This window comes from Ornithodoros turicata, chromosome 3 (assembly GCF_037126465.1).
Source record: "Ornithodoros turicata isolate Travis chromosome 3, ASM3712646v1, whole genome shotgun sequence".
Classification (NCBI taxonomy): Eukaryota; Metazoa; Arthropoda; class Arachnida; order Ixodida; family Argasidae; genus Ornithodoros; species Ornithodoros turicata.
In genome coordinates this window covers 90,689,406-90,716,564 of record NC_088203.1, presented here as the reverse complement: position 1 = coordinate 90,716,564, position 27,159 = coordinate 90,689,406, and the positions used below count along the sequence as shown (strand labels likewise).

Sequence of the window (27,159 nt, the reverse complement as noted above, 5' to 3'; positions counted from 1 at the left end):
CTACAATAAATCATATCGCCCGAGCTGCGGCAAACTAATGCACAGACCTGGATCACACAGACCATCGTACCTGATGAAGTACGAAATGCACTAACGTCTACAACAGAAAACAACGAATCGATGCTATGCTCGGAGAGCGAACTATCCCAGCCACCAGACATGCAACAACCGAAACACACTGCTCATGGATAGCTGTTTTGTACGCTTAGTTGGGAATTTGGCAAATATAACTACTGAAGACTCTCACTTGTACATTATATGGCCATCATTGCAATTCCTTACAAAAGCAATAATTTCTCCCGCTTCGGGTACAAGCCGATATATTCCGCAAACTTCAAATGCAAATGACCGCTTAAGTCTAGTTGCAATCACAGTTTAATTCCACGCAGACGAACAATGACTATACGTTGCGTCGATAAATAAACCGAAATATCACATATATTTTGAGCCACATTCAAGCGTCGAGTTACTAGCACAAAACACACATGCCCAATGTAAACAAACATGGCTGCCTTTGGGGGCACTGCACTAAAATGTGTCATCCGTCCGCTAAAGAAATACCGAGAGATGCGAAGAAAATTGTAAAGAAAATTGTAACCATGAAAGAACCATGAAAGAACTATAACTTTATGTACTGTTGTTTTGATGAAAACGTTCGTAAAATGATTCACAGTCAAGGCTATAAGTTTCGGAATTCGGCCTCCCAGGGCACGCGAGCGCCGCGCCCCGCTCCGAAATTATGGGGCCGTCTTTTATCGCTCGAAGTGTTCTGGAGATCCTGCTCCTTTCTAACTGCGTAGTTTCCACGTTGGTTTGTCGAGCATTCTCTTAGTCGACTTGTACCAGAACAGTGTAAAATAGCGTCGCATAGTAACAGCATCACAATAGTCATTAGACAATCTCGCGGCCCGTGCATCGTGCGGTCTCGCGGAACCATTCGTCAACGACTACCCTGGACGGCGACACCATCTGCTCGTCTACAGCATGGATTCTTCATCAGGTATAGGATGAGTATTCGTCGCACCCAGTCTCAGGATAACCAATGGTTTCAGGAACTATAGGCTGCGGGACTCAGACATGCCTCCTTATGTGGAAGAATGTCTATCTGTACCGCGTGCGTCGAGTCTGGCTTCTGAGTCTGCTGGAAAGCGCCTTTGCCCTGCTCGTCTTAATCGGCATCTGGAACGATGCGGCGGACACCACCTCCGTTGTGCCTGTGCCTCCCAAGCAGGTGTACAAGCCGGCGCATCCACTTGACGGCTTTACCGGTAACATATCGACCATATACTATGCACCCGACGCTGCGTTCTACCGTATGCTCTGCGCCGAAGTTGCTTCTACCCTAGGTGTACCGATGGTACGTATGACTTGATCTGCAGGTCTAGAGGTTATAAAGTCTCACTGAATTTTACCCCTCACGGTACTGTTTGAAATATGATGTCCTAGTTTCTTCCGCACCGGGACGCCAAGAACGAATGTGGGATTCTATTGAGTCCTAGATACATGGTGGTTCGGTTTCCGTAACATGCATCACATTTGTCACAACCTGGACAACCTATTTACTGATGGAGACGGTATATTCCTAAGTGAAATTGTACCATGCAGCGATTCCTGTGATTCTTCAAAATTAACCCCCTGTGAACACTTTTTGTGTGGGCCAAATGGTCCCTTTATGCAGATTGCTGTTACGCTCCCAAACTAGCATGGTAAATAAATATTGCGGCTTTGATCTTTCGTGACGATGTGAACTTGTTTCGCAACCATGTGAACTTTCACAGAAGCATTCTAATCCAGCTGCCGCGCTGAACATCTTGAGTGGAGGATAAGGGAAGGATAAATGTATGTCGACGGACACAATATGTGAATGGCAATATCAATTATATGTGTGGATTCGTAATGCATAGCGGGATGGAAGATCGAAATATCGGTGTCTCTCGTCCTGAAGCACTTCCCTTAAAGGGATAGTTCGAGCATCGATTCGTTGATTTCTGTGGCACACGGTCGTGTATTTCGAACTTTATCAGACTCGTGGATTAGTTTCCGGTAGGCTGGAGCTGTTCGATTTGTTCTAGGCATCTGAAAGCAACAAGATTCACGGGACTAGCCTTTCCTGCGAAGGAGTGCGTGCGACGTCAGTCTGAGAACGTTGTGACGACAAGAGGGCGTTCCCGTTTCCATGGCTTCCTATCGCCAGCCCTGAGGCAGCGTCACGAAACGTCACGCAGGCCGATCCGACACTACCTAGATAAAGCCTGCCTTACTCGTCGACGTGACGTAACAATTAAGTCGTCAAATCAGGACCGTGTTTTCAACGGCGGCAGGCAATATACGAGCGTGCCTTCAGCGGTCGTGTCCGTGAAGATGCACCACCGTCGTTTGCGAGTTGTGATTGAACGTCCCCGCGGGCTACATGGGAAAACTTAGAAGTAAAGCTCAAAATGGTCTCAATCTTTCTCAAAACTGATTTTCTGGAACGCGTCTTGCACCTTTTGTCTAAATATTTAGGTCTGCAGATTCCAGGTGAGCTGCAGTCATTTGCGAGTTCTTGAATTCGCAGAACGGTGAATCGCAGTAGCAGACGAATTTTGACTCTTAATGTCCATGTAGCGAAGGTGGGAAAGGAGGCAATGAGCAGGCTTTCTGTATCTAGGTGTCGTTGGCCGATCGCAGCCTCCCGTGATATGCTCCTCCCCCGGCGCTCGCACGCGCTGCCGGTGTCCACAGAAAAATACTGAAAACTCGAAAAATACATAGAGTTTGAACGAAAGGGATTGACAGGGAGTTCTTCATTGTCTATTGCACATGTCCAACTATTCCCTTAACATGGTGGGGTTGAATCACTTATCACATATGAATTACTCCGCGTGAGTTTTTGAAGTGCGTGGTTGCTACACTCTAAATCTGGTACCTTCTAGTAAAGGTACCTCTATTTTAGAAGTTACCCTGTAACCTATGGGCAATACCCTCTGTACACGTTACACAGATCTATAAATAGAGGTTACTGTCTTCTAACCGCCACACCGACGTAAAAGTCGCGAGCCATGGATGTCTCTAAGATGCCCGCCTCTTCACAGACACTACAGAACAAATGGTGCTCAAAATGAGCTCTCATCAGTGCAGAACGCATACTGTCATTCGCAACATATAGCTATAATACGTAATTCATCTAAAGGCATCCAGTGGCGAAAAGCGAGTGATCACTACATGTACAGAATCACATGCACAACAAATGAAATGAAGAAATGATTGCAACTGGAGCATATGTTATTTAATTGGCAAACCTGGAACTACAGCTGAGGCAAGAGCACGAGGACGTCACAATAGCAACACTTCAGCTGTGGTGAACGACATTCAGTTTCAAGGAGGCATACTCTTCACAGTCCTCACGTTGTTGCAACTCCCTCTTCAGTACGCCGAAAACATTTCTATTCCTTTCTGATATGTCAGAATGACACATCAGCGACGCGGCTATGGTTAATCAGAAGCACATGAAGAAGTAAAACACAAGGATGACAAAGGAGTAAGCAAATAACAGACGTAACACACACACACTGTGTCGAACCGTTGAACCGACAGACAGAAACATACTGCGATTAGCGTTCCAAGACTGTCCAACTTTGTAGTGAACATACCGTAGAAATACCCTGATAAAGTTCCATCACTTCAACCTTGTGCTTTCTTTACAATTCTGAACACGATCCGCAGTTCGTACAGACGCAGAGACAAAATAACGTAACGCACACCGATCCGAAACTCTCGTACTGAATGATTGAATGTGCGGCTTAAACGAGAACAGTGACTTTTGAGCAGAACCTTTCATACAGGTTACCTTGCAAAGAAACAAGAAAAACAAACGAAGGAAATTCAAACGCGGAATTGGTTTAGAAGTTACAGCGTTCCTATAAAAGGTACATTTATAAGTTACGACGATTGGATTTCCGTTGAACTCTGAAGTAACCTCTATTGCCCCTCCAGTGTCACGTTACAAGTCGTGTTTAACCTCTGGATAGAGGTATGGGACGTGTAACCTCTACGATATTTAGAAATCTAAGTCTACATAAAGGTTACGCCTCGCTAAGAGTTACAATGAAGGGTACCGAGTTGAGTGTATGGTTAGTTGTCCTGCATGCATGTTCCTTCGGCAGGTTATGCCATTCCAGACGGATCAGGATATCGATACACACTTGCAACGCAAGAAACAAAAGGCAGCTCCTGGTAGCATCGTGGCATTAATTTTTAACAGCAGCCGTAGAGGCCGAGGGCGTCGCCAAACGGTGATGTCGCAGACTATGACACGATTCTTCTACACTGTTCGCATCAATGGACTCATCTTCGACATCAACTTAGACTACGTACGAGACCTGGTCTGTCCTGGACCACTGAACTTATCTGCCTACAATGAGACCACGCATCTTCTGCCTGTACAATACGCCGTAGAGAGCGCCTACTTGAAGCTTGTAGCAAAGGCGAACGGCCAGAAGCTCGAACATAACGTGAGTCAAGTTGTTTTTATTTAAACACAGGCGTGAATACTTTAATCGTTGATTAGTTAGCCGTTGTGTGTCGTATGTGTTAATGTCGATATCACATGGTTCGACGAACTTATGTTTTCTCTTTCTGTCATTCCCTTTCGACGGAAGGCAGGCGTGTAGAAATTGGCGCCATTTTCAAAAGTGATTTGCTCAGAATCCTCTGCTACGCATGCACTGGACCTAGTCTGTTACCGAGCCCCTAGGTCGACTTCTATGCTTAATGTTCGCGTATTTCTGGCTCGCCTACTACACGGCAATACCTAGACGTGACTTTCTCTTTGCTCTCTTATGACAGGTATCTCTCCAGAGGTTCCCTTACCCTAGTGTCTACCCGGAACAGTACAAGGTAGCATTTGTTCGAACCGTCATTCGCTTTGGAATATCTTTCTTGCTACCATTCTGCATGCTGGTTGTCGAGTTGGCTCGTGAGAAAGTAAGTAGAATATTACTTGCCTTCATGAGGTCATTCCTCACCTGATTGCAGGCAAGTGGACAACGTGAGATGCAGCGCCTGAACGGTGTCAACGATTTGGTCTACTGGTTCAGCCACTTCGTGAGCGCCCAAAGCTTCCTCCTTCCACTAGAAGCCCTCATGGAAGTGTTTCTCTACAAAGTCACAAACAGCAAAGGGCAATCATTCCTCGTCAAGGCCGATCCTGTCCTCGTCTACCTTGTACTCGTCCTCTATGGAAGCGCTGCCATCATGCATGCTTTTTTCATATCTGTCTTCGTTAACAGCTGTGAGACTTCCAATGCGTTATTTCCGTTGAATTACATTGCATTACAATTTCACTACTTCCTATTTTGCGGTTTGGGTCCGAGCAACAGTAGACAACAGAGGTGTGAGGAAATTAAAAATGCGGTACTGAGTGGTAGATTTTTTAAATTTTAAGCTACGAACGGCACTTCGAACCACTTTCTCATTTCCAATTTTGTTGAACTACCTTCCTTGATAAAAAGCAGCTTCATGTTCGGCAATTCAAAGTGGGATCTTTCATCGACAGGTTCCCGTCAATGTTCCTCAAACACGCATCCAAACTGCATCCAAGATTTATACTGAACGTGTTTCATTGTGTGCACGTTTCCCTCCCCAAGACTGTTTCATCTACCAACTTTTTATTCAGACCAGAACGGGTTTTGTTTACTGAGGGCAGCCGTCCTCAGTCTGTAGGACTCTGCATAGGACGATCATGTACGCCTCGAAATTCCACCTGGGTTTTCTCATTACGCGCTGTGTAAGCCATTTATTAACTCGAGGCTGCAAGAGAATATGAAAATGTGTGGCCTTCCTCAGTTAGGTTTCGTCCTAGTGCATTCGTTCTTGCTACAGGTATTTCGGATGAATCATGTCGCAGATGGTGCTGCCCTGGTGGTTTCTCCTCTCTACTGGATCCTCAGCATCCTAGTTCCATACCTGACGATTGAAAATCCGTACGGGTTTGGTCACTATCTGATATCTAGGCCGAAAAAGCTGATTTCATCTTTCGTACCCGGCATGTGTTTACATTGGTGCTGGATCGTTATCGAAAGATTCGAACGTTTCAGTAAGTATAGGGTGGCTAGGACATGCATTCCGGGAACTTCCACCTCCTCCACCTTAACTTTGTTCCTCAGGTGAAGGGGCGAACTGGACAAATTTCTACGATCGCTCAGCGACTCCCGACAATGTTACTCTCCTGGAGTTGCTGCTAGTGTCTCTGCTGTCTTGTCTTCTTTTGATGTTTCTAGCCTGGTACCTCGACAATGTACTCCCGTTTGGTGTCGGATTGCACCGCGCTCCGTGGTTTCTAATACAGGTAGTATAACCACAGAAAATGTTTTCATGCTAGATACGTGTATGTTTAATCCTGCAGTGGTCCTACTGGTCCCCACCTGTAATTCAACCTGAGCAACTGAGGAACGTGTACCATAGCTGCAAGTTGGTGCCCGGGAGGATGATCCAAACGTATCCTAGAGACTCTGCGCCTGTTCTGTATCTGGTGCGCTTAACCAAAGTAAGCGCAAAACGCCACGTATTACTTTTTTTTTCTGCTACTATCATGAGCTTGCAGAGTTCGGAATCACATGTTTGTGAATTTTATCCTGATTATGTAATCGAGTAATATGAGCGTTACTCAAATCCGTGTGTGGTAGTAAGAGAAAGATTTTACTGAAATCGTGCAAACGAACGAAGGATTCCGCGTTGCTCATTGAAAAAGAAGATAGTCATGATGCTCAGAGTGATGCAGGAGCTGGCTCCCGCAAACTGCTTGCCACTTAGGTTTTCTCGAAAATCTCAGAACTATATATCCTCCCTATCTACCCTGACGAATTGCGCCTGTTTTGATTCAATTGACTGATTAATGAGTCACATGTACCAGTGAAGCTCAGTTACACTGGTAGATGGCGACCTATTCCAGTGTTTCTCTTGCATATTATGCTCGAGTACTCCATTATAGTATTTATGCTCCCTTAATTGTGGATATACTAATTGGATGTTCTTCGACCTTACTTGTTCTTACGCAGTTTGTCCGAAATAAGCCAGTGCTTCGACTGGTGAACCTGAGAGTCTTCGACAAAGAAATCACAGTCCTCCTTTCTGGTCGCCATAGAGCTGCTTCTCTTATGCTCCAGATAATCACCGGTGAATATCTACGGGACGCGATCTTTAAGAGTAATATTAGCAGTCTGTCATTCTTAGGTTACCTTGCCCCTGACGAGGGTCAAGTGATTGTGGATCACTACGACGTCCATCGGAACCCGAGAGATGCCCGAAGATGCTTCAGTTTCTGTCCAGAACAAAACGTGATTTTCGCGGGCCTCACCGTAGAAGAGCACTTACTGTTTTATGGTGTGGTGAGTTTTAGCGTTCTTCCAAGGCTTAGCACGTCGTCAACCTCATCCGTTTCAGCTCAGCGGCATCGATAGTGTCCTGATACGGTTCGTAGTTTCCGAGCTTATGGACGACCTCAACATGAATGCTATTCGTTCGGAGTTCCAGAAAAACCTTGATGACAGCCAGCAACGACTTCTGTGCGTCGCCATAGCCATAATTACGTCAGACTCGGTGAGTGTCGTGCGCTTTGTGTTATTATATCCTGTGTTCTGAGTATGTGTGACATCCTGGGTACCAGTGGTCTTTTAGCGCAGAATAAATGCTGGCGTATCTCAATAGCATTGTCAGTAGGAAGTTGTCAAATATTTCATTGCCGCAGCTTCCATGGTGGAGTGATACATAGTAACACAGAGGCTTGGAGAAGGGACAAGGTGTAGCCAAGCAGGTGAAGCATTATGATAAAGGAATTAGCCACAGAACGAAGTAGCCTTCGTTCCGTATGTACGGATATACCGTACTCAGAAATATACGGATTTAGGGCTTGGTAATCAGAAATCGTGCTTTTCACCGTCCTCGGGGGATCGCGTAGTTCCGTGTCCGCCTACGGGTCCCAAGGTTGCGGATGCAAACCCTGTCAAGTATACGTCCAACTTCGTGGCCGGGTACACAGCTGCTTAGATGCGCAGTCTTCCGCGAGGAGCATTCAATGCGGTGTGCTGAGATCTCTGTGCACATTAAAAGAAGCATCAGGTGGGCAAAATTAATCCACTGACCGACCACTGTGTTCACGTCGCTCATGATCAATAGTGGTTTCCCGACGTGACCCACTTCAAAAGCGAAAAAGGAAATGATGACTGGACGTGAAAAAAGATGGCGGTTTGGCTACCAAGTCGACTACTAAGAACTCGTGAATAGAACTTCAGTGACGTTTCCGAATTGCACGATTTGGAGAAGGCTGAGCCGCATAGTGATAAAAGTATGAACAAACAAATGGCTAGGTTTCCTTACGAGGGAGTAGAAGGGTTATAAGGGGCATAAGTGCCAAACGTTTTGTAAGAAGGAAGTTCTACGCTTGGTAGAAATGGTCTGCCCTAGAGGGCGATAATCAAGCGTCGGAATCATCGCAGCTTTTTCTCATCGGTCATGTGTACGCATTTCTCCACAGAAAAAGCTTCTGGTGCTAGACAAGCCTACGAGTAAAATGGACCCACAGACTCGGCGCGACGTTTGGGAACTGCTCCTGAAGATTCGTCGTTTTCGAGGAATCATTCTTTGCACAGAAGACGTAGAAGAAGCTGATGCTTTGGCTGACAGGGTCATCTTTCTGCAAGGCGGGCATATCAGTTGTGCTGGCGCACCATCTTTTCTACGAGGTCGTATCGGCATGGGATACCAGCTCCACTTCCAGAAAGGCGCGGCATTCAATGATAAGCTCCTGAAACATATTTTACGAAGGCACGTATACATATTCAAATATCCTAATACTGATCACAGTCTTGAAGGGTGATACCCTCAATGAACTTCCACGTGCATTTGTGGTTCAAGCGATCGAAAAACGAACGGTTCACAGGACCAGCCTATGAGTGTGAACACTCGCGGTACACGCATTGGTCAGAACGTTCTTTGAGCACAATTTCTAGCAAAAACAAACAAGCAAACAAAAAAAACTGACTGTTTGGGCAACATTAATTGTGTTTCGACGTAGTAGCGACCCTTCATCCAGGTAATATGTATCTGTTCGCCTCTTGTTGTTGCGCATACTGTTTGAAAGCCACGTCGTTTGGGAGCTGGCACCTATTTAGGTGACTTAGTCGACTGCCTGCCCATATCCGTTCCACATTATGCAACATGAACCTGACAGTTGCCGTGCATGTATGAGCAGCTGCAATCTGATTCTATCGTGCATGCTTAGGAGAGTGCGTTGGATTCAACGCGTCTCTGACAACGCCAATGAAGTGACGTACAAGATAACCGACAGCGAAGATCCTTCCACTACGATGCGTGACATCGTCTTGGACATTGAACTTCGGCAAGACGAATTGGACATCGTTAATTTGGGAATTACAGTGAGAACTCTGGAAGACGTCATCCTCAGGTAACATTATTGTGGTATGACATATTTGTTTTAAAAAAATTTCAAGGACGATTAATGTAGTTAATGCGGCAGAAATGCATTAGCATTCAGCCGACCCATCACTACTATCCACCCCACAGCCACAATAGCGGAAAGCATTACTACTTGAGGGTGCTTGAGTGGAGGCTTGCGCAGCCTCTTTCACCGTCGGCGGCGTACTTTGAAACGCTGCTTTGGCTCCTCCTCAGTCTTGTTCGTCCGCTTTCGGAGGCGAGCAGCGGCATCCGCTGCCTGACGTTGCTTGCATTGTTCCTCGGCTTCGGCAGTTCGTCGCCTTCGCTCACACTTCTTTTGGTGTCTACTCGTCCCAGCGCTCGTACTCGGTTCATACTCCGCTGTGTACTTGAATTCGGCCCATCCGCGCCTTGCACACCCGCAAGTTCAGGCTCCCCCGCGTATCTGGCGCGCCGCCAAGACCGCTTCGGCAGACTCGCTGCTCTCCCTAACGTCACCCACCCCGGCGCGCGTACATTGTCTTCGGCTGTGTGACCTAGTTTCCCTTATTCTCCACTGCCCTCCTCCTCCCTCACGCGCCGTACTTCCCTCCACGTTTTGACCGGGTCGACACCAACACTTTTAAAAAATAGTAATAATGTGGATTAATAATGTGACGTGTCTTGTGAGAATCATGACATAATACTCATGTTTCCCAAATGAAGCAGCGTCATCCGCATGTTGCAGTCAGTACAATGGGTGGTTTGGAACTTCGGGTCAAAATGACGAAAGGGAAGTTGCTATGTGACATGTATTCACGCTTCCGGTTCGAAGCTCTGCTGGAATCTCATAATGTCAGCGTTATGTCAAAGCAAAAATAAACGAATGCTCAGCGTTTAACTGCACTTATTCTGCGGAAAATGTATCTCGTATACCATGGGATCCTGCGCATTTGAAAAAAAAAAAAAAAAAGAAGCAGCGTAAGAGGTCACCATATGTCGTGCTCGTGTAACTACCATGTTGCATTCTGCGTGGCTGTGTAACAATCGTCCCAACCTAAACGGAAATGATTACATGCGTACTACCCTCGCAGAAGATTGCTGCGTAAAATACCGCCTGTACATTTTCTTGTGCCATATCTGAAATGTTGCTTGTTATCTTTGTTATCTGAAGCGTCAAATTGACCGCATTGTAACATTTCCCACAGAAAAAGATCGCGATTTCAAAGCGCACGCCAAACAAACCGAAACTTTCACAATGCAAAGCAGCACGATGTATTGAAACTCGAGTGCAATAGGGGTGGACGGTATGTGTCTTATCCCTGTTCTTTAGTTTCACTAGTCTGTTCAAAGCCTTCCACCTACCCGTCCACCTCTATTGCACTGCAGAGCAGAAAGCGAATAGCGATAGGTCAGGCGTCAGACCTTTGGAGATGCGACGTCATCAGAGAAGGCCCTAAAAGCGAGAGGGGGATTGGGGTGTATTTGGTCTCAGGTTATCGGGGAAAAAATATAACTGAATAATCAATTGTTATCAAAAGCAAATTGAGGATTATCAGGAAAATTCCTCGGCAAACGCGTGTTCGGTGGAGTATGCGTTGTATTCCATACCCCGGATCCAAACGATGCCTTTGTACCAGAGGTTATTAAGTAGAACTGTTTTATATTATAGTTCACAATCAGTTGACAATGTCTGATGACCATAAGAGTTGGACCAGTCGGTACGCATCAAGTGTTGAAAAATCGAGCCACAAGGACACTCCCCCCTCCTCTTCCCTCTGTGCCGGATTTTGCTGCCCTGTAGTCTATTTTTGGTGCGTGCTCATCCCATTACACACACCCGCACATTCTGAAGCTCCCTCACTACAGCGTGTAACGAACTGGTCTTGTACCAGGTCGAAATGGAAGCCGGGCATCGCCGATGATGAAGGCAGCATGAAAATCATGATTTCGAAGTCTGCGAATGGAGCGATGCTGAATCTATCCGATTAACCGTTTATGCCCCTCCGCGAGAAAAACGTAGAGTATGAAATATTTGGCTGTTTCATTGTGAATAGTATCACTTGACAGTGGCTTGGGGCAAGGTTCCTGCACAGGGCAGCGAGTATGTATGTCTCCTCTGCACCGCTTATCAACGGCTCTTTGTTCTATAGTATATTTGTTGGAGGTGAGGATGGTTTAGAAAGCATGCACCATTCATCATATAAACGTATACTCATTCGCCGTTTCGCTGTTTTCGATTTTAAGGTCTCGATTCGAAGGTTTAACGTATTCACACGTGCAGGATTAGGGATAGAGGAAGCGCTACAAGTGTCAAGACTACAGCGTCACCCGGGGCGTCCAGTACGACAGGTACGTCCAAGCAGTAACCCTTATTGTCTGTTCTAGTCAGTTCAGTTGAGTATTTTTGCACCAAAAGATTATGCTGGGGGGACTGGGCAAAAAGCAACAGAATCAGAGCAAAAGCACCAAAATGCCACAGAACAGTTATCCGTCCATTTTTGAATAGCGATTCTATTGTTACACGGTTTCTATTTCAGAAACCGTTGACCTGTGGGGCAGAGCCACAGAACCCGGTACGCTACGTTATCTCTCAACCCTACTCTACAAGCGCTACCTCGACTGTAAAAGAGCCCTGAGACCTACGCGTTGGTGCCTACCGGCTGTCGTGTTCCTCGTGTGGGGTATCTGCGAGTACATCATTCTCGATCCAGAGCAATCTGTTCAGAAAACACTCGACTACAAGCTCGACGAACTGTTCAACGATCCGCAAGGATTTTGTGAAATTCGCGGAACAGAAGGTCAATGGAAGAACTTCACCAGCCAGGTGCTTTGTCGAACCCTGTGGCAAAGAGGCCTCGAAGAAATGCATCTAGATCCGACGAGTCCTTCAGATGACCTGCTCGAAATATCGAGGATGTCCATGTGGCGTTTCATCTTTCGTGTGCAGATGGGCACGGTCGTGGAGAACGAGCCAGGCTTCAGGTAAGCCATGTCCCGTGCTGACTGCAACAGGCGAGCTTCAACTTTTGCCCTTAGCTTAGTTTGAGAGGCGATGACGAATATCGATATCTCTCTATAACATCGGCCAGACAGCTTATTTGTGCCAGGTTCCCCTATGCTATTAATATGGAAAAAGTGTTTGGCGATGACATGCAAAAATTATGCAGGGTGAACTTGTGGTACAACGGCCAATGCCCACACACGCCCTTGGTCCTCCTCAGTTTGTACCACACGGCTGTGCTTCGGAATTTGACTGGTGATCCCGAGGTCGTTATCCAGTTGAGGAACGCACCAGTCACGTTCGCTCCGATGCAGTCTGAACAGACGCTGGCCGGTCTCTTTCTGGAGTCCGAAGTGGGTCGGATACCTCGCAGCACAGGATATGTCATATACGCGATCATGGTATGTGCCTCGTAGCTGTGATTGTTGGTATCAAGCATTCTCATTTCAAGGCGGGGTTCAAACAAAGTGCGAGACACCGAACTTTGAAATTGATAAGCCGAAACGCTGTTAAGGTAGGATACGTCGTAAAAAATTGGAAATGTGATATCGAATAAACGGGACAAATCACACACACCTATTACATAAATAGGTTCATACACCTATTACATAGCTCGGGAGGGACATCAGTACCTTAGTGCTTGACTTGTCGTTCCTGGAAGTACTATTGCATACTGGACATGTGTTAAAGTTCAGCTCGTGACAGCTGCTTGCCTCGTCCGTGCCGCAACCTGATGGATTATGCTGCGTGGTAAATAAGTGAAACAGAGTCTCTGATTTCGCCGGTTTCTGATTTGACGGTTGGACACGGGATGCTCTAGGTTTATGCTCTGTAGACCTCTGCTGACCTGCAGCTAACCCTGAACGACTGCATACTTACGCCGTTCATAACTCGTACTTCCAGAAAACGGTGGGGCACTCAAGGACTGTACGTTCTCTGATCGGAAATCCCCCTACACCCCCTAACAACCCCCAAATCCGGAAGATAGCCCTAAACGTTTCTTGCAATAATTCGTCTTGGGGCATAAAAATACATGGGGAGTAGCCTGCATGTCACGACGTCACCCCACTCTCTACGCACTCCTATGAAAGAAATTTTATGGATAAACCACTGAGGCAATGGTCTTGCCCAGGAGGCTGTATAGGACGTGTGCATCTGCTTTGTAATCGCAACAGAAAGGGAAATGTAGGGTTATGGGTTAGCTATGAATTACGATCTATGTATTCTTTGAACTTAAGGACGGCACGTTTCGCGCCGCCTGATGTGGGGTGCTAAAATGCACACTGGAATTTTGTTACACAGAAGGGCATTGCGTGGCTCTTCTATTCCTATAGGTGCGCATACTGGCCAGCTTGTTCGTGCCCCTGGGCGCATGCATCCACGCAGCGAGTTTTGCGGATTCTGCGGTCAGGGAACGTGTGACAAAGTCCAAACTCCTGCAGCTGATGACTGGACTGTCTGGCTTGCTCTATTGGGTCGGCAACTTCGTCTTCGATATGGGACTCTGCACCGTACACTCAGTCGTGTTTACAGCAGCAGTAAGGTCTTGTAGGACGATATTGGAAGATTTCCTGTATGTTGGTAAGTCCATTGAGCACGGGAGAATTAAGTGGGTTGCAATTGTATTGCATGGAAGCGTGGAGGTGTTTATTCTTGGACACCTGTACCTTCACAGATGTAGTGCGATTGTTGTACCGTACTTGCGCCACAAAATTCCACAGAATCCTCTCTCTGGTTTCGTCAAGAACCTGCAAGGATGCCAGCCTAACGAACACTGCGAATTTGCCCATTCTAGCCCTTCCAAGTACAACCATGACTAGGAACTGCTATTACAGAGACCTAGTTACGCCAATTGTTCACAGGAGAGAGGAAGTAAAGCCTAATTAAGATAGCTGTCGCTAGGGGCACTACTTTACGTCTATTGTGTAGAGGAAGTGTCATGAACAATGGGTACTTCCGCTCAACGGTACATATAGTCCGCTGCCGTCATCCGCACCCAGCCCTATTCTTTCCCTAAAACATCACAGCGGTTTGCGATTCATTTAGACAGTCATGTAATGTAGAGTAGACCCAATCACGATCTCGATTGTCAAACGCGTCGCACCGTTTCATTACCGCTGTCCATAAAGCAATTTGACCGATTGGGTGGGATAGGATTTGAAAGATATGTAGATACTGGCACCACAAGTGTCAAAAGAGCTATTCCAGGTCGCTTGCGTCCCCAAAAAGATGCTTAATTGCACAGCTCATCGTAGAAACGCAGTATGACGAATGCAAATAAACAGTGCTCATGGCATCCATACCGAGAAGCATGGTGCATGAGGTGCTGTTCAGCCGGGACGCTGGTCGTTAGGTATCGCGAGCTTGCCGAGATGACCCTTCAAGTGGTTGAAACTACTTTCCCACTGCCGGTCGTGCACTCTCGGGGGGTGGGGGGGTGGGGGGGGGGGGCGAACGGCAAGAGTGTCCACACCGAAGTTCGCCGTAGGCGAGGACGAGGCGGATAGAGTCTGATAGAGGCGAGAGGCGAGAGGCGAGACTGATAGAGACGAGGGCGAGGGAAGCCATTCTTCCACGCTTGCTACGAGACAATCGTTTGTTTCCATACGTCACGGACCGCACAGACCCTCATCTTGTTCTTCGCTTTGATTGGTTGGTCGCTGCCGTCCGCAGTCGTCAGTCGCCCAAGGAGCGGCTGCTTGGACGGCGCCAGAGAACGGGCCTCATGCGTCCTCCAGGTGACAATGCTGCCGTTGCGGGCACCGTTCCGAGCTCCCGTCCGGCGGTGGGAACGCGCTTTTATGGTCCCTGACAATCTAGAGCCATAATTTCGAAATACAGCGTATTTCGTGTGTTATAAGCGTGTGCTTAGATAAACCTGAGTGGCATTTGTACCCTTAAGCCGTTCTCTACCACGAACTTACCCTGGCGCAACGCGTGCGAAAGGCTCGTGGAAGCCATACTCAGCGCGACGGAAATTTCTGCTTCCGTGTATTAGAATAGGGCAATGTGTTTTCCTGGAAAACAAGGGTTTCTGGACAGTTGTGCTACCACTAGAGGGGAGCTATTGGTACAGAAACTGAAACGATGGCCCAATATGGATGCTCATCGGTAGTGCCCCTAGTGGTACCTGCACACAACTCTCCTTAGGTCGCAATTTTTCACTTTTTTTTTCACGTTTTCGTCAGTGTATTTTTGTTTGTTTTTGTTAAGTATTAGTGCGCCACATTACACAGCGAGTTACGTGTTATCCACACACACACATGCAGCCGGTACAAGATAATATAGACTGTCATAGATTCACAGCGGTCTCTGGCACTGTCAGTGAAGGGACCGCCCATTTGCAGCTGCCGTGTTCGCTGTCTTCATGGCTTACAGCGCGTCCGTTGTTCCTCTGGCCTACCTGGCATCGTTTCTGTTCAACAGCGCCTCTGCTGCCTTTTATACTCTCAGCTACGTCTACCTCTGTGGAGGTAGGTTTTTACAACACAGGATTTTAATAACTTAGCATGCCTTAGCATGATACATCCTGAGAATAAATCTGTTTTGCAAATGGAGGCAAAAGATACCAGCCACTACCAACCTGTTCAATAGAGCAGATATGCTTTTGTAACATGTACGAGGTTAATGCGGCTTTCTGTCCTGTCGCTAGTTCATCCATATGGCTGTCACCTCAACTTGCCGCACTTATTTTCTCGCACAGGCGTATTCGGCGCAACGGTTGCAGCTATTGCTGACCTGGTGGACATTGAAAGATCAAGTGTGGGCATGCTGGCGGTGACCGCGCTGAGGAGCTCTCCCATGCAATGGTTGCCAACCTTCTTGCTCTGCCGCGCCCTCATCAAACTAATCCTTTTGCGGAAGGAGAACCTTCTGTGTATGGAACGTGGCGAAGAATTGGACAGCTTCTGTAATTCCGAAGAAGTGTGGCGCTTCAGTAATTCGCTTCACAAATGCTGTATTGGTAAGTGTGTTATGACTGTTTACCAAAGCTCACTTTATAATTCGTATCTGCCATATCAAAGTCACACCACATTTACACCTATTTGAGTGTAGTTCAGCGGTACCCTAACTGAATAGGTCGTGCTGAAGACTGCGAGGTAGTGAGTTCGAATCTTACCACCGGCTGTCTGAGGTTTTCCCTGTGTTTTACGAAGACTTTCCGGCCGAATCGCGGCACAGTTCCCCAGCCCATTCCAGCAGCCTTAGGGAACGGCACACCCAACAGAAAGGGTGTTCACTGCTTAGCGCGTAATTCAGGAGAGCTTTTATGGCAGTTTTACACAACCTCCTTTATCGTCCGTCTGCTTCAAAATTAGAACCATAAAGGCAATCGAGCTCAGCAGGTTCCAATGGGTCCGTCTTGGCAACGTTTGGCCGCGCAAAAACGTTCGTGTGAAACCGACCTTAGGCGTATATCAACACCCTCACAAAAGGACACGTTCTCAAATGGCCGTTTGCTGACATCTCTTTTGTGACCTGTAAGGTAATTAATTACATGCAACCGAAGTACTGTAGTTACATTCTCAGTAATGAGTTTGACTCATTATTTTTACTCATTCACGAAATATGTGGATGCAATCTGGGTCCTGGCTTGATCTGTCGTCCAGTCGTGCTCACCAAGACGCCAACGCACAACCCTTAAGGCACTGTTCTCCTCTCTAGACAATCAGTACTCTGCTCTTGTCCGCCAAATTGCCCAGTGACGGTGGGTTTTGAGGGGGGGAGGGGGTATGTTCCCTCTTGTGAACCTAATGAGGAATACCCAAGAAATTCCTTGCGGCAGTTCCTTGCGTTCCGTCAACACCGTGTGTGAATCAGACGAGCAAGTCAGAGCCGGACCGCTCCTCCGAATAGCGCATTGCTCCGCTACTCCGTGCAATAAATATACACTCTAACAGAACTTCACCGCATAGCACGCGGTGCTCCAAGGATTGCCAAGAATGGTAGGGTTATCGCTTCTGATTCGAAGAGAGAGGGGGCGTACGCTTTTTGTGGCAATTTTCATATATCCAAATTGCCACAAAAAGGCGTACCATCATTCGCGGCAATGGTTGGCGCACTGCATGCTCTGCGGTGAGGTTTTGTTTTTAAGAGTGTAGAAACCGAAACCAAGGAATTGCTGGAAGAAATCTCGAAAAGTGACGACGCAGATTTTTTTTCTTTTTTTTTTTTCTGTGTCTCAATTCGCTGAAGGTTCCGACCGCAGAAGGTAGAGGTGCTGAGAACGTACACCTCAAAGTAAAACGTAAAATCAAGGAGTTTTATTTAACTACTATACGCAAATGAGCTACTTACTGGTCAGCTCTTGACCGATGTCTCAAGGATGTTTACCGAAATGAAAGCCTTTCTATGGCATCAACCGTTTCTGAATTATTCAGCTGAGAGATTTTCGTGAAACCCCCGGTAGGGGCGCTTCCAATCGGCGACGGCACCACACACAGCCGTTGCTCAGTGACGTTCTGAATTAGGTGATACCTCTGCAAAATTAGCTTGCCAAGACTCTAGGATTAGTAAAACAATAAAGGAGGGTGCTAGAGATATGGAAATATTTTGCAGCCATCGAGAGGTGCAGTCTGTCAGGATAAAGCGGGTGACAGTATCAACGCAATAATATGCTGTAAAGTGTACAAAAGTTTGTATGTGCACAAATTCCTCGTCACTTGCTCCCTCATGGGAGTTCGTTTCACAAACAGGATCGGTTTGAAAAACGTTTTCTTAATCTGTACACACGGCAACTATTTGCCATAATAATACTGAATGATACTTCATAATACTTCTGACATATTTTTTCTTCGGGACGTGTTTCCATAGCACAATGTTTATTTGCGAATGTGTGCGACGACGAATGTGTACAGCGAGGATATCACGTATATAAATGCGAAATTTTATACGGTACTCGATCTACTAATAGCTACCCATACAACTAGTCGTATAGAAACCATTACCGTTGATGGACTTCATTTGGACAAATTTGGAATTTATACTCAAGTTCAAGAACGTATGAAATGGGGTTCCTGGCAAATTGTCAAGCAAGCTAGATTCGAGCCAACGGGACACCATGCAGGGATGCACCAATCCAAGAACTTTCTTTTTTGCAAGTATCTGTTCGATATCACATACATTGTTCAAAGACATACTTCACAACATAGCACGCTCATAGCCAACCATCATTCCGAATGATATCATTCTGTATACAATTTGTTGAAAATGGGAGGAAGCGCCTTTCTGGGACAGATTATCTTGTCCCAGATAGGTGCCTCCCCCCTGTTTCGTTCATTGTAAACACATTTCTAAAGCAGGGCGCCGTTTAGAGAAAAATCTGCCAGCGGAGGGTGTATCTGACTGATATGCGGCCTTTCTCAGGTAAGCGGGGTGAGGGACTGGCGAAGCCTGTCTGACGCTGTTCCTGTTTTTTTCAGCACTCCCTGTTGCGAAGTAAGCTCACGAACACGTAATTCAGTGGTGGATATGGGGGTCGAAGAGCGTCCTTTTGCGCTTCACCGCGACAAACATGTGTAAACCGAAACCAATAATTACTGCAACAAATGACCCGCCTCGGTGGCAGATTTTTCTCTAAATTGTGTCAATTGAAGGTCCCAAAAGGTGTAGTACCCATTTTAATGCCGATGGTGCCCTACTTTAGAAGTTATGCTTTTCACGAAACTCGTTTGAATTTTCATTTAAATAATGAGCGCCTACCACTAATTCACGCGGGGAGCAGCTTGTAGGTGGTATCTGAACAGATACATGTGTTTTTAGATGTACTCGTACAGGTGCTGGTCGAAAGACTGCCTGCCATTGATATGCGATTTCCTCCCATTTTGTTTGAAGTAGCTGCTGCACCGAATATCATCCTTCATTTCACAAGCAATAATGAAAGGCTGAAAGTAATTGCAGTTTCTCGCAAATGCCGCAAGTAAGTTCACTATAGAACGGGGGACAAGGGGGACTAGTTTCGACTCTTTCCGCGAGATGGCGAGCTCCCGAGAGGGGAATACACCCTATCGTAGAACCTGCCATGCCACAGGGTTGCGGATATGTCCCATATGTGGTGTCACTCTGTCTAGAGAAGGCCTATAGTGCTGGCCGTTATTACTTCCGTGGAAGACGTGCACAAATATACGACACAAAAACGCCTACCTGGAACGAACCTCGTACTGACGGTACGTAGGTCCGGTAGACCAATAAGAGTCACCGTTGCAAACTGGCAACCGCGTGGTATAATCAACCCCGTGGTAGGCTTAGCGCGAAACTGTAAGCACCTGACACGCTTCACTTCACTTCATACTTCGCTGTCATGGTTGCCCAAAGAATATTCCCTTGATCGGCAATCCCGTTATCCTTTCTGATAAGTAGCCTCCCACTGGTACTTCACTTGCCAACCGAATGACCTTGATCGATATGTTGTGATGACGATCCATATGTTGTGGCCATCCGCAGGTTTCCGACCGTCAATATATACTCTTCCCAGGATAGCGATTAGTCATATACGGGCATCCCATGAGACCCATGTCTCCTGCCATGCGTCTCGTATATAACGCCTCTTCTTGCATACGTAACCTGAACTGCCAATAATGTGCAGTGCCGTAACGTTAATCTTTGACCACAAGCGGAAAGGGTCAATCTCATCGTAAAAGTTCGTGTGGGATGGGGTAGACACTCACCGAATTCTTTTTGTCCTAAATGCAATGTTCGTCATTACATTTTGTTTGTTTTGTTTGCGCCGTTCTGCTTATAGATGCGGTTAAGTGGCGCATGAACACAGTGTGGCAGAAGAAACGGAAGGTCACTCAGTCCCGGTTTTACCAACGCTGGTTAACTTTGAACCGAGGTCAAGGGTTGCTAAAACTTGAGGGTAACACTGAATTATTTTTTACAAACGTTAGTTGGTGACGTGGTGAATGCTTCAGTTACAACAACTCCATTTACTGAAGGAGAGTTAAGCGCTAAATTCAAGTTAAGAGACTGTTGATCTAGGTTGAAACCGGGCCTTGCGTGACCTTGTGTGATCGTCAGCTAGAGCGTGCGGAAAGAACACATGCACGTAAAAGAGCTATGATACCGAAAACGTTTTTTTTTCTATTTTCCGTGCAGCCATTAAAATGGGCGAAGAGCCGGAAATTACCCTTCCTCTCAGCCTGTACGGGAAGCATACTGGTGGCTACGAAGTCGTCACGATGCTTCTACAAGGTTCAATTTACTTTGCTATCATCGCCTTCCTCGACTCTGGTCTCATGTACCGTTTCTGGTGGGTGCTTCATCGCAAGACATCCAAAGGGCCCGGGACACAGACACCAACTCCGTCCCGTCCGCAAACCCCCAACACAACCCGCATGAGGCATTGCTCTGTCGCTGGCGCTTCCTTCGATGCTGGGGTTATGGAGGAACGAAAGGTAGCGGAAATCATCCTGAGAGGGGACTACGCGAAGTCCAAGACGCTCATTCTCTACAATATGAGGAAGACATTTGGTATTTGTAAGTCCCGTGCTGCTGTGGGTGGGGTGTCCTTGACGGTAGCCAAAAACGAATGCTTTGGAGTCTTGGGTGTGGCTGGAACGGGAAAGTCGACGCTACTGCGAATGCTCGCTGGAGACCTATTCGTTACTTCCGGTGAGGCATATATGGAAGGCCTGGAACTCACCAAGCACACGCGACGTTGGCAGAGAATGGTTGGATATTGTCCAGCTGAAGGTAAGTACTTTCCTTACGAGATACACACACTCCCTTTTTTTTAAGAGTGTACGGACACGACATGGCACTACACAGGGGTGTATCTGTGTGCGCGCGTGGGGAGGAGGGCTACATTGGTATTGGGAGGGTAATAGTTGTCGCATATGTTGTGCCTAAAAGGTTGCAAAGTTCTACCCTCCTACCTACGAATGATATGGTTACCGCTTTTGATTCGGTGAGCGAGGGGGGCGTAAGTCTTTTTGTATAGCAATTTGGATATATGATAATTGCTTTTACCACCCTTTTACACCCTTTTCACCCACCACTTTACCACTTTTTCACACCCTATTTTCTTAGAGTGTGGAAAGGGATATGCGCTGTTTGATATCTGCAGAGCCGCTGGTGCATGGACCGTGATTTTCAGTCTGTTGGGCCATTCGCAGGTGGACTGATTGACACCCTGACAGGACGGGAGACACTGAAGATATACGCCTACCTTCGAGGAATACCAGACGTGCCGGAGGCCGTTGATGCTTTGATGAAATTCGTCGACCTACCGGATCCCGATGACCTGGTTGACACGTACACTCCCGAAGGCAGGAAGAAACTTTCCTTGGCGATTGCGCTCCAGGGTTCTCCCTCCATACTTCTACTTGATATTCCAGAAGTTGATCTCGTCTCGCTAGGGAATGTTCACAAGGTACGCCTTTCAAATACAGAGTGTGACACCGCACTCTTAGAAAAAAACTTTACCACATAGCACGCTCCTAGCCAACCATCATCCCGAATGGCAACGTTCTCGCCCCTGATTTGTTGGAAACGGGAGGTGGAGCGTATTCTGTGCCATACATAATGAGCACAAAATAGGCTCCGCCTCCCGTCTGAAATGTACTTATGTCAACTGACACAGTTGGCAATGTTCATTTGTCTTTGCTGAGTATGAAGGGATTTCGGATTTCTCATTTCACGGTACTCATTCGTCATCGTTGATGCTCGCGATACTATTACATGCACTCTTGAAGCAGTTACACCTTTTAGGAGGTAATAGTTGTCGCATATGTTGTGCGTAAAAGGTTCAAAGTTCTACCTGCTACATTGGAATGATAGGGTTAGTGCTTCCGATTCGGTGAGCGAGGGGGGCGTATGCCCTTTTACACCCTTTATAAGACGCTATGTTGGCCTAGGTGGTAACTATAGAAGTTACCACCAAACAAAACCTAGAGCATATGACGACAGATATAACAAAGCTTCGGAAGCCTAATTCTATTAATCACACCCGCTTTGAAACCTCCTCTTTGGCATTTCGCGAGAAACTCCTGGACATGCAACCCGCACTCTGAAAAACCACCACACCACACCACAACTTCACCACATAGCACGCTCCTAGTCAACCATCATCGATGACGAATGAGTGAGTACCGTGAAATGAGAAATCCGAAATCCCTTCATACTCAGCAAAGACAAATGAACATTGCCAACTGTGTTAATTGACATAAGTACATTTCAACTTCTGTAAGTTATTTTGGGCATATCATCCTTTTTTTTTTTCTGAAACAAAGTGATACAACAAGAAGCAAGTGAAACAAGCAAGTTCATATCTTGCTCCATACATATTCCTAGTAACAGTTTACATTATCCGTTTAATTATTTTTTCGTTCAGGTAGTCCAGGCTACGCGAGACACACGACGGATCACCATTTTACTAACCTGCAACCGTCTGGGACGATTCGACGTCTTGTGTGATCGGGTCGCCATCATGGTAGCTGGACGCCTGGAATGCATAGGCTCTGCTAAAGAGCTGCAAGCTGGGCGTGACGTCACCATCAACGTGGATGCGTATCCGGACCGCAAAAACGACACGGCCCACTTGCGAGAGATCGCTGACGCAGTTCTGGAGGCGTTTCCCGAAGGGTGCGCACTGGCTCGGTCGCACAACGGCCGTTTAGAATTCAGGCTCAACGGCGAAAGTATTTCCCGGTCCGAAATATTTAATCGTATGCTGATCCTGAGGAAGTTCTTCAAGTTCCAGGAATTCTATGTTTGCGACACGACACTGGAACAGATCTTCGCCAGTTACGCGCACAAGCACGCGGGACTCCAGGAGTGAGACCACAACGCGATATACTTTACCGCCTCGAGGAAGTACATTAAATGCCATATTTTAGCGTTATGTGCCTCAATGCGTGACAGCCAGTTACATCTGAATCCCAATGACGGACATGCGCTGATATCCGAGTAAGCACCCAACCTCGAGCATGTTGACGATCCAGTAAGAGTTCCACATTGAAACCCTAGACCGTTGTTGACCGTCTTGTTGTGCATTGCTTATTTGCGCTGAGAAACTAAGGCCGCGTACCCACAGGCGGTAGAGGTGTGTGCAACCGCCTGCGGCTTGCCGCGTCTATGCATGCCGCCCTAGCCATACTGCCTCCGCCTGCGACTCTCCACAGCGAAAGCCTCTGAGACAGTGTTTGACAAGATGGCGAACGACAGCGAAGTCAAGTTATTGACTGTAGTGAACGTTTCCATGCTTACATCTGAGCTTTTGCGAAATCAACATGGCAGACGCAAGAAACTCAGGCTTTGGGTTCACTCGCTGTGGCGATAGCGCATTCTCTTCTTGTCAACAACTTACACTTACACTTACACTTTACTTATCTGTACTCCCAAATTTTACTCCAGTGTCGGCACAAAAAGCAAGTTTATTTTAATGCAACGGTCTAATCAACAATGGCATTTTATTTCCTTTATAAATTCGCCGGTTTAAAAAAGTGAGCATCACTCCGACATACCTTCCAGTTAACGACGCCGTCAATGCTCTCCGTGCGGGAGGCCGGAAGAAAACGAACTCGTGCAACTTCCTTTTACTTCATGATTGGCCGAGCATGTGCGGATGCCGCTAAAAATCGTACACTGCGCGATCCCCAAAAAGCAGTAAGCGGAGGTGGCTTTTCCCGCCCAGCGGCAAGAGTTTACCGCGCCGCGTTCGTGTTTCCGCGCAGATTCTCCGCATGTGGGTACGCGGCCTCAGCTCTGGTTTTAGAGAATTCGTTTAGCTGACCCGAAACCCAAGTTGCTCTTTTTCGCCGTTCGTTGGCAGCACCGTCCATGTTCCGGCAATCTTCAAAATATTTATGCGTAAAAAATATGCCGGATTGAGAAGTAATGCTTTCTGTGTCTTATTAAACCACGATGTTGTGCACGGCAGTGAGCAAAAATATGGGGGCTCTCGCTTCGTCATCCTGATCAGAGCTGCAACCCCGGGGACCACAGTGTACATCACATTTTTGAAATATTAAGAAAGCCACATTACGCACGCGTATACAGGGTGTCCCACCGAAAAGGGGCCAGGGGCTAAAGAAAAAACTGAGTGCTCTACACAAATGGAACCAACTGTACGTGTGCTTGGCAGTTGTGTGGTCTACCCAAAATATTTTTTATTTACTACTTTTTTATTTTACACTTTTTAATTATCGGTTTTAGGCTTTTAGCTCTCAAATGTGAATGAGGAAGTTGTAGTACATGTCGAAAAAGACACAACTGAAGTGGTCCGAGGTCGCTATGGCTTGTGGTTTCATTTTTTCCCGGGTTTAAAAGTTGGTTTCAGCTGCCGGGCGGACCGCAGATCGCTGGCCACAATCCGGCACCCGCGCGCGACGATTCCATGCACCCTCCGGCGTACATTGACCTTGAGATTAGCGCTTCGAGACCATCCTTGGGCCACGTCACACAAGAGGAAGATATTTCACCTGTTTCACGGCACACCTATCAGAGTGCACTGCAATCGTCGCGCGCGGGCGCCGAATTATGGGGAGCGCTCTGTGGTGCGCGCGCTTCTGACAGCAATTTTTAAACCCGGAAAAAACGAAACCACAAGCCATCCTCGAACCACTTCAGTTGCGGCTTTTTCGACATGTACTACAAGTTTCACATTGACATCTGAGAGCTAAAACCGATAATTAAAAAGCTAGTAAATTAATTACCGCTAATTAATTGACAAGGGGCGATGAAAAAAATAGTTTTGGATAGACCACACAACTGCCAAGCACGTACAGTTGGTTCCATTTGTGTAGAGAACTCCTTTTTTCCTTTAGCCCCTGGCCCTTTTTCGGTGGGTCACTCTGTATACTGAAACAAGGCAAGGTACGAATTGCAACTGTTACCACTCTTCTTTTTTTTCTTTTTAGTTCGCGAGAAGATCCTATCGGCTGGAGGAAGAGCAGTGGGCGCACAACATAAGACTAAAAGTCCGCTATGTCGAGACTGGGTCAACGCCGCGACTGACGCTCTCCGACGTCGCTGCTCCGTTTTTCGCAGTAAACATGCGTGGCTTGTGCTGGTTGGGTTCCACACTGAAATTCGGGGTCTTTCTCCGTTACTCCTGAATGCCACCTTCTTCCCAGTATGTGCCGTCATGCTTCTGATGTTTCCTTCCCCGCGCATGAATCTTGCTCCATTAAATCTTGCGCCATTAACACATTTTTAATCGATTCCATGCTGCGTTCCACTTATTTCTTTGTCTGTGATGTAGGTTTTCTAGAACAGTGTTTTTCTTTCGTAGTCCTTGGCTGGAGAACCATCCCAAGCAGTCATGCTGTGTGTTTGTGGCTCAATGTGATATGGTGAGAAGCAATATGCATATATGAGGTGCTGTCTCCCTTCCCCAACGTAGAAACGTGCCCAGGAACTTTATGGTCGCTTGAATGAGATCTTTCCCTGCGTGGTGTATTGCGTTGAAATTCTTTTACTACAGTTCCAAAGAGATGCATGGTCCAAGATGGATCGACATGAGGAAATTAAGCACTGCCCATGTTTTGGTCTGACTGATGTTACATCCATCCCTTTCAATTTTGATGAGCAACTTCTTTGCAGAGGCATATTCCTGTAGACCACAGCCTTCGCATTTGTCCTTGACATATCGTCGGATTTCCGAGTTAAGTGACACTGGTGCTCCTGGTGCGTCATGGGGGGTTCGCGTAATTGAGATAGATCAATCCAACAAATCGCGGCACTCATTAATGTTCTTTAGAGTACGAAGGACAGGGAGAGCTCCCTTCAGTTGGTGCCGGGCTGTGTCGCTTACTGTGTGCTCGTCCAGTACTGAAATGACGTTCTCACCGCTCAGCTGTCGTTATATCAAAACAAGAAGTTTTGAGGGGAATCGGCCTACTAACATCTAACATGACCCGATAGTCGATGTGATCAAGTGGATGATGCCGTTCGTTTTTGTCTCGGTGAGTTCTAATTATAGGGTTCAGGCTTTTCAGAGTTTATTTCTGCGCGTTACCAGAGGATGTTTTTCGGGGTTTATGATTTACAGCTCAGTTAATATCCGAAATTCGGAGGAAAATTGACAATGCACGCATGGTTGTGCAGCGAAAACACGGTTGTCACATTTATTGCCTCACACTAAGGAGAGATAAGCTTAACAATGCATTTCGTGCGACGCACACTGAGCTGTTCCGCAATTCTTAAAGGAGCAGTTTAGAGGCACACAACTTTGTTTCTGTTTTTGTTCGCTAGGGAATGTTAGGCACCCGAAAAGAGTTTTCCCACAATTAGTACAACTGTAACGAAATTGGGACGCCTGTAATAGCCCCCGGAACCTCCCGTGCGCGAAGCAACCTCCTTCGCCTTCACGATAGACACGTGATGAGCGCCGTCACGCATGTCACTATATGACGTGACTGATAGGGACGCTCCTCATTGGACCTGGGATCGCATGACCGAGGTGAGTAACTCCGCTCAGACCGGAGCGTCTGCTACCGGTTCGAAGACGATAGGCGTTTTCCGGCTCCGTGATGCCCAAAACGGAGGATTTGAAGGCTATTAGCGACACGACCTCGAGTTTTTGAGACCGCTCACCCCACGGGAAGAACGAGTGGAGCAGCACGAATCTAACTGTGTGATGTACAGCGATTCCCCGGCGCTTCCCGACAGCTTAAGTTGTTTTGCCTTCTTTGTGATGAGACGGTTGTTTTGTTTCCTTTGTGATAAGTCGGTTGTCACCAGCACCAAGGTTAAAGTGGAGGAAAGAAAGGTAAAACAAGAGGCGGGAACACTTCCTC

At 46.9% G+C, this 27,159-nt stretch overlaps 1 protein-coding gene across 3 annotated transcripts; it reads left to right on the top strand.

Moving 5' to 3' along the window:
• The first annotated feature begins 909 nt into the window (after positions 1-909).
• LOC135388802 (phospholipid-transporting ATPase ABCA3-like) lies at positions 910-25,574 on the top strand. Of its 3 annotated transcripts, XM_064618613.1 has the most exons (23): positions 910-1,000; positions 1,053-1,357; positions 4,146-4,493; positions 4,828-4,965; positions 5,017-5,272; positions 5,888-6,076; positions 6,147-6,328; positions 6,386-6,526; positions 7,038-7,155; positions 7,213-7,367; positions 7,423-7,578; positions 8,513-8,802; positions 9,260-9,442; positions 11,699-11,766; positions 11,955-12,399; positions 12,585-12,819; positions 13,753-13,999; positions 15,766-15,891; positions 16,122-16,382; positions 20,516-21,112; positions 21,535-21,791; positions 22,752-23,002; positions 25,279-25,574. In XM_064618613.1, the coding sequence occupies exons 1-23, from the start codon at positions 985-987 to the stop codon at positions 25,328-25,330; spliced, it is 5,016 nt and encodes a 1,671-aa protein (XP_064474683.1). In that variant the 5' UTR covers positions 910-984; the 3' UTR covers positions 25,331-25,574. The 3 variants fall into 3 exon arrangements, with proteins under 3 accessions (XP_064474683.1, XP_064474682.1, XP_064474681.1); XM_064618612.1 differs by lacking the exon at positions 25,279-25,574 and having other exon boundaries at positions 1,062-1,357; positions 22,752-23,261; XM_064618611.1 differs by lacking the exon at positions 25,279-25,574 and having other exon boundaries at positions 22,752-23,261.
• The last annotated feature ends 1,585 nt before the right edge of the window (positions 25,575-27,159 follow it).